The sequence below is a fragment of the Parambassis ranga genome, chromosome 21 (genome assembly GCF_900634625.1).
Source record: "Parambassis ranga chromosome 21, fParRan2.1, whole genome shotgun sequence".
Lineage (NCBI taxonomy): Eukaryota > Metazoa > Chordata > Actinopteri > Ambassidae > Parambassis > Parambassis ranga.
Window position 1 is genome coordinate 10,161,975 of NC_041041.1, and position 12,570 is coordinate 10,174,544.

The window sequence follows — 12,570 nt, forward strand, 5'->3', positions numbered from 1 at the left end:
CGTGAGACAGCTAAAGCTGTTTTATATTTACAAGCAAAGGTTGAGCGTGGCTGGGAGATTCGTAGAAGGCTTTTGGTGGTTTGGGGTGTCAGAGTGACAGGGTTAAGACTCCAGTCAGCCATTATGCTGCTCTTTAAATCCTTCTTCTATATTGTAATGAAAAGCAGATCTTTGCTATCTCCTTCACAAGCTGCAGAGTGATGGGAGAAACAGACACACTGTGAGCTTAGCACATCTTGTATGATCCCTCGCTCCGTTGTTGACTCCTCTTTCGTTTCTAACGTCTTTCTGGCTTTTATTTCTTCTCCCCGCTGTCACACACAAAACAATAAAAGACTACAACTGTCCTCATAATGTTTTTGTCTGTAATGGCAGTAACAATGCTCAGGGTTACAGATGAGACTATGGGAGTGTTAGTGCCCCTCACGAGGAGCTTCAGGCATACGGGGCTCAACTCCAGATGCGGCCTGGGATGCCACATCCTGGCCGTAATCCCCCTACAGTGCCGAGTTCACTTGTGTGTACGCGATCGGTGCAGAGACCAAAAAATAGGAACCACCTGGGACAGAAAAAAAATGGCTTGAGGTAATTTTCCATTGCATGCTGCCCTTTTGATTTGGACCAATCGTTTAGTGCTGCAGGGGCATTTTCTCTTAGAAAGACGCGATATTTACAGCGTATCGCCATTTAGATCTTTTCACATTAAACTGAGTCAGACCTCATCTGCTAACATGTTTATCTACATTATTTATTCCGTCATTTTGTTTGAGTGCTGTGGAGTTGTGTTTATGCCCCATGAAGCCCACACTGTTTGGTTTTCTCAAAAGTGCTCACGCTCCTATAAAACCTGACATTTTGTTTTGAAATGTCACTTTGTGTATATGTTACATCAGCCTGTGGATGCAACGTTATAAAGTTAAAACGTGAACTTGATTCCAGCGACAGTGCATCAGCACGGAGCCTCTTGTACAGCCGCGGGCTAGCAAGGCACCTACAGGTAGTGTAGGAGGTGACGCTGTAGCTGCAGGGTTCTCCAAAACACCTCTGCATTCCAGCCATGCTGATGGTCCATTTTTCATTTGGCGTGACAAGACAATAGGGGTGAAAGTTACCCACCATATCACAGAACTGCAGCGTGTTGTGAAGCACACATGGGGATCGTCAGGATAGGATTACTAGAGTAGACCTGAGGCTGCTCGGTGTATACAGAGATGGACACCTTCTCCTGCAGCCTGTAGATAGATTCTGTCATTCACTAATCTATACTGGACACCTGCTGTCCCCTGGAGCAAAGCTTTTCCTCAGCTATCACCAATGACCTGCACTGTATTAATGAACATGAGTGAGTGGTTCGGTGTGTGGGGGTGGAGAAAGGGTGGGGGTGAACAGAGCGAGGCTTGGAGAAAGCTTTTTGTTTGAGTTACTGCTGCGTGCAGAGATGATAGACAAAGTCAATGGACTATATGAGCTGCAGCCGGTCATGGTCAACGGCTGAGCACGAAGGCACTGACAGATTCAGTGAGGTAAGAAACAAGAGAGCAGGGAACAAGCTCTCTGAACATGTTCAACATGTTCACTCTTTTATCAAAAATAAAGCAGAGTAATGACACTTCAACATCTTTTAGCTATGGTCATTGTTTATGACATGGTTTTTTGGCCCGTTATGACTGATGACTTATGTCCCTGTAAGGGGATAATTTTCTTGTGCCTCTGATTGATAAGTAATGGATATCTGGGCAAAAAAAGCTATGGCATGAGACATGAGAATGGCTTCTTCTGGCCACTGGCCACTAATGAAAGGGAGTTTTTTATTAAGGGTGTCCAGGCTCTGGGTTTCTGTAAAGCGACTTGACACAATTGTGATAAAAAAAGCTATTAGAAGCGCAAAATAAATAAAACTTGAATTGAATTCAAGCGAGCTTCCAATCCGCATGATCTCACTAAAACCAATGGATTAATTCTGCTTGTGCCCTCTTTTGCATATAATGTCTCGTCAGAGTGAAGGTTGTTACCATGGTAGTCAAAAAAAAGTGGAGAAGCTTGTTGCAGATGTTGATCTCAGTTGTAACTAAAAACATGAAGCGCTGGTCAAAACAACAGTGAAGAAAGGGACGGCATGAACTTGAGAGAGAGAGAAAGTTCAGACAGGGGACACGTAACTCAGCCTCCTAAGTGAAAGTTTGACTATCTGTCAGCTACCTGCCTGCATGTGTTGTTTTTGGATTCACTGGCAATTGAGCAATTGTGTTTTTCATGTATGTGTGAGAATATGTGTTATGAATATCACAAAGATAAAATACAGGTAAAATGCGTGGAACAGTAAGAAAATTAAAAAAAAAAATCCATCCCCAGTTGACATTCAGTTTAAAAATCACACACACAAAGCTGCAAGACATCTGAGCACATCTCAGGTTTCACACACATTCATGAACTGGGTAAGGGATGCTCTATCAACATGAGGAATGCCTTGATTGCTACATTTCCCGACAGAGACGCACTCATCCTGCCAAACACACGCACCTGCATGAACAGATCCCAGAGAGACGCAGAAGATGAACTCAACACACGCATAAAGAACATCACCAGTGACAAAAAACTGGCTCACGAACTCAAAACAGGGTTCAGTTTAACAAATGCCCGCCAATCTTTTGTCATTCTTTTGTTTTTTTTATAGCTCCACTGGTCTCCATCATGTTCTCACACTCCTTGACAAGCTTTATCCGCTCCTTATGTACACTGCTTGCAGCTTCACTCAGTCAGGTCCTTCTCGGTTTGAAAGATGGGTGTAAATGAATAAGTAATTAAGTGAAAAATGAGTGAGGAGATGAGGAGGAATGTGAGGGAGTAGAAAAATGCATGAGGGAGCCTCAAAGCAGGAGGGGAGGTCGACTGGTAACAATGTGGTTGAGAAAGTTTGAGAGGGACCCTTTTGAATGGATATTTGCACTAAAATAGATGGTGTCTATCAGACCCGCCACCGTGACGCAGGGCCAGACTACAAAAGAAGCAGCAGACTTTAGAAATAACTGTTGCGATCTTTCATGCCATGTTTTCCAAAGCTTTTCTCACCCACACCACTGACCTACCCATTCTTCTATTAAGTCATTGAAACTGTGTTTTCCTCTTGTACTTGCCAACCTTTATTGATACCTTTATCTCTTAATCAGTTTATTTATTCTGTGTGATGAACTTGGCTCAAATGGTTAAACTCTGCACCCCATTAAGTTTGACAAAGAAAATTAATTATATTATTTTCACCACCACCACAGCATCAAAAAAGTGGTACTGGAACAAAAAAATCGTGTCAGCCACTAGAGGGCAGCAAAAAATGTAAACGCAGTTTTCAGTAAATATTATTCTTTAACAACACCACATAAGCATGAATTGTGTTTCTTACCCTCGGTTAATTGAAGGTTCACCTCTGGTGGGAGTCTGTGCTCTCACCACTTCGTCTGTTGTTGCATGTTGTTCAGAGACTCTTCCATCATTTCTGTGGAACACTGGACTGCGATGCGACAGAAATCTTTCAGCAGCCTACCAGCATGGTGATGTGCCGGATAAGCAACACATTCTTGGATTTCTGTCTTGGCAACAGGCTAAAAAACAAAACAATAACTGGTTAGCTCTCCAAGAGTCTTCAATCTAGAGCATCAAACTTTATTGATTCACTTCGACACGGTCGACTAAACGTTTGAATCACTGCCTGCAGCAAGTACCTCTTCTTCTTCTTCTCATGTTGTATGAAGGACGGACTAGATGCTACAGTGACTCACCGTTCCATCTAGTGGCATAATCTGGTATCATGCCATCTTCAGTATGCAGTATGCAACACACCCAACACACAGACACCTTTAACATAACGTCATAGTTGTAACTTTGGTTCATTTGTGTAATTTCTAAGAGTCATTAATTAAATAAAGTACACTGATGTAATATGTGGTGTGGTTGTGTTTGTAATTTTCTTATTTAGTGCATCTTTTTTTTGCTTTTCTGAAACAGAAAGTGAAGTGAATGGTCTTTTCTCAGACAACCACAGTCACACACCAACACACCCACCCACACACCCCTGCTGTTCCCAGTCCGGCCTCCCTGTGAATGAGGACTGCAGAACAGAGGTTGGCAGCAGTCTGCAGGGTTTGCGGATGCTTATCAGAGAGGCTTACAAATCCCCCCCTGATGCTCCTGATATGGAGGACAATGGGTATGCGTGCGTAGTGGGAGCTCTCTTTAAAGCCTCATTGAAACTGACTTCACTGCTTTGCTCTTTAATGAGGTCAGAGTAGCCTGCTGGCTGCATTTCATCACTGAATACAGGTCATACTGTCATAATAAACTTTATAGTTGGTGATCTGTGGAAGCCAACAATATCCCTTTCATAAGGAAACCAGACACAGTGTACCTGGTTATCTCAGCACTTTGCTCATTAAACACAGAATCAAAGGAGTTATTCTCCTCTGAGCTCCAGCAAAGTTTATTATGGCGACCTGACAATGCAAACATCTTCTATCAGCGCCTTCTTCAAATAAATTCCTCCGTTTCTGCTTCTTTTTGTGATTCTGTCTTTGCATTGAACTTGGGGTTAATTGCTCTGGTGGATGCAGCTGTGAGGCCACCAGAGTTGCAGGTGAGCTTTCAGCAGCTTTCAGCCTCCCACTCAGCTTTGTCCCGCTTCCAAAGAGCGTTTCAGAAATGGGACTGAATACGACTCGAACAATGAAACTTCTGCAGCTGCTGTCACTGTTCGTGGTTTCATGAGAAGCATTTCTCATAATTTAGTTTAGTTTTTTTTTTTGGTTTTGGTGTTCGTTATTCAGAGGGTGTTTTCAGTTATCTCTGCCTGTCTGAATGTTGGGTTTAACCCATTATGTTTCGTTTTTTTGGGTGGAAGCAGGCGACAAATGTGGTTTACTGTATGACTGACACTTTGGTTTCACATCTAGGAAACAGGGGCGGGTGCTGCAGGGAGGAGTGGTGCAGTAACGTGTGTATCTGTCCTTTTGAAGATTTATGTTTTAGAAGCAAAATGTTCACAATTATTTTTTTTAAATCTACAATACTGAAACGTTTGAATTTTAAGATGTAAGAAGTTTAGATGAAAGATGAATATCTGGTGGAGTTAACCATTTCTGTCAACAGTCATCGCCTGAAAATAAATTCTGCTCTGTGCCAGACTCTGGTTTAACCTTTAAAGATGAGTATTATTTTAAAAGCTATAGGCCAAAAGGGGAGATGAAGTATCAAGTAGCAAAAAGTGGAGATTTTCACTTTGTATAATTTGCATTTGTACAAACAAATAATAAACATTCAATGATAAATGCCTGCATGAAAGTTTCATATGAAAAGTATGGCATCTTCTCAGTTTGCACGTACTAACAATATTATAGCATTTTAAGGACTACTTTGTTTTCCTTCTCTCTGCTTGGCCGAAACTGGCCGGGGCTGCTGTTTATTGACCGCCTGTCCTGAGCCGGTGCCATGTCAATACGCAGCGCTGTTATAGGACCAGCCTGGGAGGCGTTGCTCTTAAGAGTATCAGCAAGTGCAGCAACAAGGAACAGGCTCGCATTCATTTAAGGAGGCGGAGGGAAGCGCACACAAGTTTGCTAGAGTGGAGCTGAAGTTATCCTTCAACATCAAATCTCACTGCAAACAGATCTGTTCTTCAGACAAGAGACGAGGGAGGAACAGGTAAGCTGCTTACTGGAGCTGTTTTTGCAGGGAAAGTGAAGGTTTTCGGTTTTTCAAACACATCTATTGTGGCGAATTTAAGTTGATATAAAAACATTTTTACTATTTATTGTTGTAAATATCGCGTGATAATTACTGCTGAAATGGAAAGTTGTGATAGTTATATATATTTTTCGTTCCTCTCCATCTTCCCTGCGTCTCTCGGCGCGCCGATTATTTGCCATTCAAATCCGGACTTTAGGCTTCTGTGCACACATCTCACATCTGATAACAGATGTTTGTTTCCAGCCTGATATCATTCAACAATGACAACAATGATATTGTATGTGTTTGCCGACGGTAGCAGCAATCTGGGATCTTTTGGTTTGATTTGGTTCCAGCGCGTAATGACGCACAAAGCAACACTTTTGCTGATAGTCTATGTGAAAACATCACGTCCTGTGCGTAAATACTGTTTTTTCCCCTACTTTTAATGTCAGAACTTTAATACAGAAACTAACAGGAGAAACCTCTGACAAACACACATGCTGCACCTGCAACTTCTTTTGGTCGCCAGCATTAGCACATGAAAATGGCCTTTTTATTTGCTGTGTATTGAGGAACAAAAGACGTTTTCGCCTAATTTGTAACTGGATGCCTGCGAGGGGAAGAGACACACGGAGGGACACAGTCAGAGAGAATAGAGAGAGAGAGAGAGAGTGGGAGAGAGAGAGAGAGAGAGAGAGAGTGTGGTGGGCTTCATGTGCTGACGGTGTTATCTGATGGTGTGTGTGTTAAAAGGTTAATTAGCTTGAAGCCTGTGGGGCTACCTGGCACCTCCATGTATTTTCCATATAATATAAGGGAATTAGACAGAAACCATTGTTGGGGATTATCTCTGCTTAGAAAACCACTGTTGGAATGAATAGCACACCCCGGTGACTCAATATAATTGAAAGTAGAATGAAATGTGTGATATCTGACATCTCTTTAAACAGCTTTATCACAGGCAGAAGAATGTAGATCCATTTCAAAGAAAATGTAGTAATACCAGATGTTAAAATAAGACAGATTACAGAAGTGTTTATCAGATTGAGAAAAAAGGCATTATTGGGCCTTTAATATGTAAATGTAGGATATTATGTTTTATTACTTTTAGATGAACTGTTGGGAGCTGTAATATATTTTTTCACTTATGACCAGCTGTGGTTGTGCTTTGTTGGATCAGAGGTCTTTAGTGTTATAAAAACAAAAATACACAATTAACCTGATGATTACAAACTGATACCAAAGTCAGACCTGACTACACATCTGCACATTTTAAATGTGTTCCAGGTGTCCTTGTATATACTTATTTTCACCCTTTCTTTCATCATCTTCCTGTGTCTTTGTGCCAATTATCCCGGCCTCAGCCTCCTACATAGACAGATGTCTGACACGGTCACATTTCACTGCACTCCGGCATGCTGTGTCACCCAGCGGTCGGTGACCCTCGTTTTTAACCGCGGTTGGACCATTTTGCAGCCGTCAAGCCTCCCCGCTGCTCTGCGCACACAACTCACTCCGTAGGCGTACGAGTCAGTCTGGGGCTAACAGTGGGGTTAGCCCACTTGTGTTCTTGGTTTTGATCTATCACCTTTCACCTCTGATCTTTCACACCATGGCATGCTGACAGTTAGCTGAAAGAGACATCACACCAAAAAAAAAAAAAAACACACAGTGAATGCCGGCCATTCATGGGTGAGCATTCACTTACTAGCACACCGAGGTGCTTGTGACTACTACTTCTGTGATCTGGCACACTCTTCAATTTGAAATGAACAGCATGTGTTCCTGTGTTACAAGATTCAGATGTTGTAAAATGACGTATGTGCTGTTAGGAGCAGTCTTTTCTTTGATCATCAGGGTGGTGACAGCTGATCTCTCGCCCTCTCTGCCTCCTTCATGAACAGAAAAAAACAGGATTTTTTACAATAACAAGCATGTTAAGGGAAAATATTTCTTTTAAGTGGCATCAGGTTTCCCACACTGACCAGCGCTTTATCTTGGAATGCCCGGAACGCTCCGGAAATACACCCTGTTTGGACTTCTCGATCTCACTTCCTTATGTCTAATCTGCACTCTGTGCTAGCAGAGCTAATGTAAACATTTATTGTACTGCACTGCCCCCCCAAAAGACTGCCCATCAATCACAGAAAACTCCACCGTTTGTGACACGATAACAGAGGACCTCTATTAACTCATGAAAGCAGTGTTTTAACAAGTTAACCACATTAAGATTCTTCAGGATCTGGTGGCATACCACAAGTAGGTTTATGTTTTATTAGCTCATGTGGTCCACATGAGTAAAACGAGCTGTGCTTTATGCAACTGAAAATTGCTTCGTAAATATGATACCTGAGACTAACATGAAAAAAACTACTTGCATTTAGCAGCAGGATCTTTATCAAGATAAATGTGTTTTACAAGAAATGATAAGTTACTGTCGTGTTTTTACAGGGTCTGTCCCAGTCAGAGGTGGTGTGTGTTTCCTCCCAGCAGTCTGTGGTCTTCTGCCCGAGCTGAAAAATGAGTCTGAGCACCAGCGAGCTGGAGGACCTGTGGGAGTCCTTTGGGGACCTCAACTTCTCCGAAACACTGGGCAACATATCAAGTGTGGATGCAATGGTGTGCGCCACTGCGTTCAACCGCAGCGCTCTGCTGTACTCCATGTGTGTCCTCTACACTTTCATCTTCATCGTCGGCCTGGCCGCCAACGCCCTGGTCCTCTGGGTGAACGTTCGTGCACAAAGAGACTCCACCCCTCGCCACGAGACGCACATGTACATCGCTCACCTGGCGGTGGCAGATCTGTGTGTGTGCGCGACTCTGCCTGTGTGGGTGAGTTCGCTGGCCCAGCACGGCCACTGGCCCTTTGGTGAGGTGGCGTGCAAACTCACACACCTGCTGTACTCCGTCAACCTCTTCGGAAGCATCTTCTTCCTGGCGTGCATGAGCGTGGACCGTTACCTGAGTGTAACCCAGCACAGGGATGACGCAGGCGCGCGTAGGAAGATGATCCGCCGTGGGGCATGTGTAGGGGTGTGGCTTCTGGCTCTGGTGGCCTCGTTGCCTGACACCTACTTCCTGCGTACTGTAAAGTCGACGCACGGGGACACCATGCTGTGCAGGCCTGTGTACCCAGAGGACAGCCCCCGGGAGTGGATGGTGGGAGTCCAGCTGAGCTTCATCCTGCTAGGCTTTGTTCTCCCCTTCCCCGTCATTGCAGTGTTCTACGCCCTGCTGGCCAGAGCCTTCACTCGCTCCTCCTCCTCTTCTTCATCATCATCATCATCATCATCTCCAGTTGAGCAGGAGAGACGTGTTAGCCGCAGAGTGATCTTGGCTTACATTGTGGTTTTTCTGGCTTGCTGGGGGCCGTACCACGCCGTCCTCCTGGCTGACGCCTTGTCACAGCTGGGCCTGGTGCCGCTGACCTGCGGCCTGGAGAATGTGATCTACGTGGCCTTACACCTCACCCAGTGCCTGTCCTTACTCCACTGCTGTTTCAACCCCATCCTCTACAACTTCATCAACAGAAACTACCGCTATGACCTCATGAAGGCATTCATTTTTAAATACTCCACTAGGACGGGCTTGGCACGCCTCATCGAGGCCTCGAACATGTCTGAGACTGAATACTCTGCTGTAGCTGTAGAAAACCCACCCCAGATCTGAAAGTGACCAAAAAGAAAAAAAACTTCAAATCATTCCAATGCAATATACTAAAGCTGATTTATGTGATTTGCTATCAGCATTATATTTGACATTAGCTGCCGATCCAGCGTACTTTTTACAGACATCTGCTTGACTCATAGTAAAGCTTGAAGACTGCAAAAGCTCAACTCTGGTGGACTGAAAAGCACTTAGAAAGCAGTTTTATTATACTGATCATATAATTATAGTTGTAAAGCCAAAACAGTGATCGTAAAGGTGTGAAATCACACCGTGTATGTAGGATTGTACTGTGTGTGTGTGTGTGTGTGACCGTGTGTGATATGTGCAATGCATATTGATAGCATCAGCGTAAGAGTAATATTGGTAACCTCTTTGTATCTAGTTGTATTTATATACATGTATTTTTGCCTCTTTTATGTTGTAATGCAGAGTCTTCACACACTGATGTCTGCTCAGTGCTCCACGTCATACAATGCTGCCTCATCTGTTTAGTTGAGCCGTTGACTGGCTTTGTGTTTTTTGTCCTGCTGTCTTGTTATCAATCATGACCTCAATTGCTCAATTGACCTCACATCAGCTGAAACCTTTGGAAAAAGTGTGCAAATTAATTTCGTTTTGTTTGTTTTGCTGAAAAGATTGACACTTTTCAAGCTACAGCTAGCTTACTCCCTTAATGCTCTGCCTTCTTTTGATCGTTTTAAACATTCCTTGGAGGTTTCAGCTGAGACTACTGAGCTGAAAGCGCAGACGCATGTAGCTCCTGACTCTTCACGTTGGTATTTTATGACGTAGTTCACTCCACCGTGCTGTCATTTTATTTTGTATCAGTGCAGACAGTAGTAGTCACAAAGATACACGCGTCTTTGTTTTATCAATCCTGCTGCGTCAGCACACGGGCCACAGACAGCTACAATTTTATGACCAAATAACAGGAATGACTCGATTTAACTCCTCTTGTGGAGGCGGCAGCAGCCGTGGTGCGCAACAGTGTTTATTAGAGACCAAATAACAAATACGTCACTGCATTAATTTAGAGCGGCGTGTGTGTGTTTGTGTGTGTGTGCGAGGCCAAAGCTTGATGCCAAGAGATATGTCATGAACATTGAGTTATACAGTTCCTCTTCGCTGTTGTCAGGAGCAAAAAATTGTTTTGATGTCTGACATGCTTTTACACTGAAAAGATTTCAAGTTGTGATTATAGAGCGGAGACACGAACATGTGTCTACAAGAACAGAGGCATTCCTTTGACATTGTAATGTGTAACATGTGTTTTGTTATATATTAAATACAGAGAAAATGTTTTGCCTCAGTGACTTCTTTGCTTCTTGTCAAAATAATCTCATCACATAATACCCACCAGGCCTGCAGGTCCTCCAAATACAGTTGTTTTCTAGTCTTTCAGTGTTCGGTTTGTGCCACTAAATCATCAAGCTTCAGCAAAAAAAACAAGTACATATGACTTTATGTGTCTTATCCTGTCAAATGGAAAGACATGGTTCAGTTATGGAACATGGGGAGTGAAAGAAAACACATCTTCCAATTATTGTCACACAAAGACAACAAATGAAGAACCAGATGTTATCCTTGCTGCTTTAAATGAAAGGTTTTCTAGACACTTTATAGTGTTTTTATAGTTATTGACTTTTTCTCATTTAGTGAAAGAACAAAAAGAACTAAATTGTAGCTTTATGGTTGCATTTAAGCGGCAACCTCCAGGGCTGAGACATGAAGTCTCTGTGGAAGTGTTAGAAATCTCAGTTCACTCTGCTGCCTCTAGGGAGTCACAGGAACTCCTCCATCACCCATTAACCTGCTTTTTGTCATGCAGTGCAGGGTCACTGGGGGCTGGAGCCTATCCCAGCTAACCATGGGTGAGAGGCAGCGTACAACAGACAAACCACCATTCACTCACACACTCACTAGAGTGACCAATTAACCTAGGCACATTTTTAGAATGTGGGAGGAAGCCGAAGTACCCGGAGAAACCCCACGCAGGCACAGGGAGAACACGCAAACTCCAAACAGAAAGGCCCCAGTCAGAATCGAACTGCTAACCACTGCACCACAATGCCGCTCCAGTCACAGGAACCTTTGACACCAAATTTGAATCATCCATAACCGCAAGTTAAAGACTTGTTTTGATTTTTAGGAATTCTGTAAAAGGCATGTGTAACATCTTCACAAGAACTGGCAGGCAACACAAAAAGATAGTGCCGCCAGCCATCTAGCTCCATCAAAAATGCAAACATGACAACTCAGGTGTATGGGAACATTCCTGCCAAAACCCACTACTTAGCAGCCACTCGTGAAGACTTTCAACATCTTGAGCTCATAGTACACACTGCCCCCCCTTTCTTCCTCCCATGAGACGAAGACCTCACTGAGGAAGACCATGTTAAGGGCCAAGAACCACAGGGCTGCGTCTGGGCAGAAGGATGTGGTGGTCTCCTTGGGAGAGCTCGCTGACAAGGTCAACCCTAATTTTTTTTTCTAAGAGGAGTGTTGACGCAACTCCTTCCAGTGTTCCCTCCTTTCCTGAGGAAACAGATAAGAGTTGTTTCAATTCTGCAGATTGTGACTTTGTATTAAAAACTGGTGGCACTTCTTGTCCCCACTTGCCTGCATATTTTCAGTGTCATGGCCTCCTCTAGTCACATCACCAGCTGTAGTATCCTTGAAACAGTTACAGGTTTGTATTGAGAAGTGAAGGGCCAGTGCTGCAGTCAGCCCAGACTGTTGTAGGTTACCCTGATAAGGAAGCGGTGCAGGGCATTTCTGAAGGTCAGCCTGAGTGTAATCTGTGGATGACACCCTGCCTGTTTCAGCCACTGCCTTGATCTTGAAGCACTCACAGTGTGTGGCGGTCACTGAGACACAGACCTGGCCTCCTTCTCCTTTCTTCTGTGAATGATTTTCCCCACATCTGACCTGATCCCTGTCAGTAGCTTCCTGAGGTTGCAGCCTGCTGATGGCTCTTTCCAGGTCACTGAACCTCCACTAACTAACTCATAGGCAGTTCAGCTTTGAAATCACTGGAATGTGGTTTCCTTCGGTTTTGACGAATTGATCACCAACGGTGACCTTAAACTGGGGCTAATTAACAACACTGTGTTATCAGTTGATGCAAAAATATTTAGGGATATGTGTCAGATATTTAAAATATTGATCTGAGTACTTGAAGCTCTC

General features: G+C 43.6%; 1 protein-coding gene across 1 annotated transcript; it reads left to right on the forward strand.

The window, feature by feature from the left end:
- The first annotated feature begins 5,552 nt into the window (after positions 1–5,552).
- On the forward strand, positions 5,553–10,683 carry ackr3a (atypical chemokine receptor 3a). The gene is made up of 2 exons (XM_028394367.1): positions 5,553–5,688; positions 8,167–10,683. Exon 2 carries the CDS (start codon positions 8,236–8,238, stop codon positions 9,382–9,384), a length of 1,149 nt encoding a protein of 382 aa, XP_028250168.1. The 5' UTR covers positions 5,553–5,688; positions 8,167–8,235; the 3' UTR covers positions 9,385–10,683.
- Positions 10,684–12,570: the final 1,887 nt, after the last annotated feature.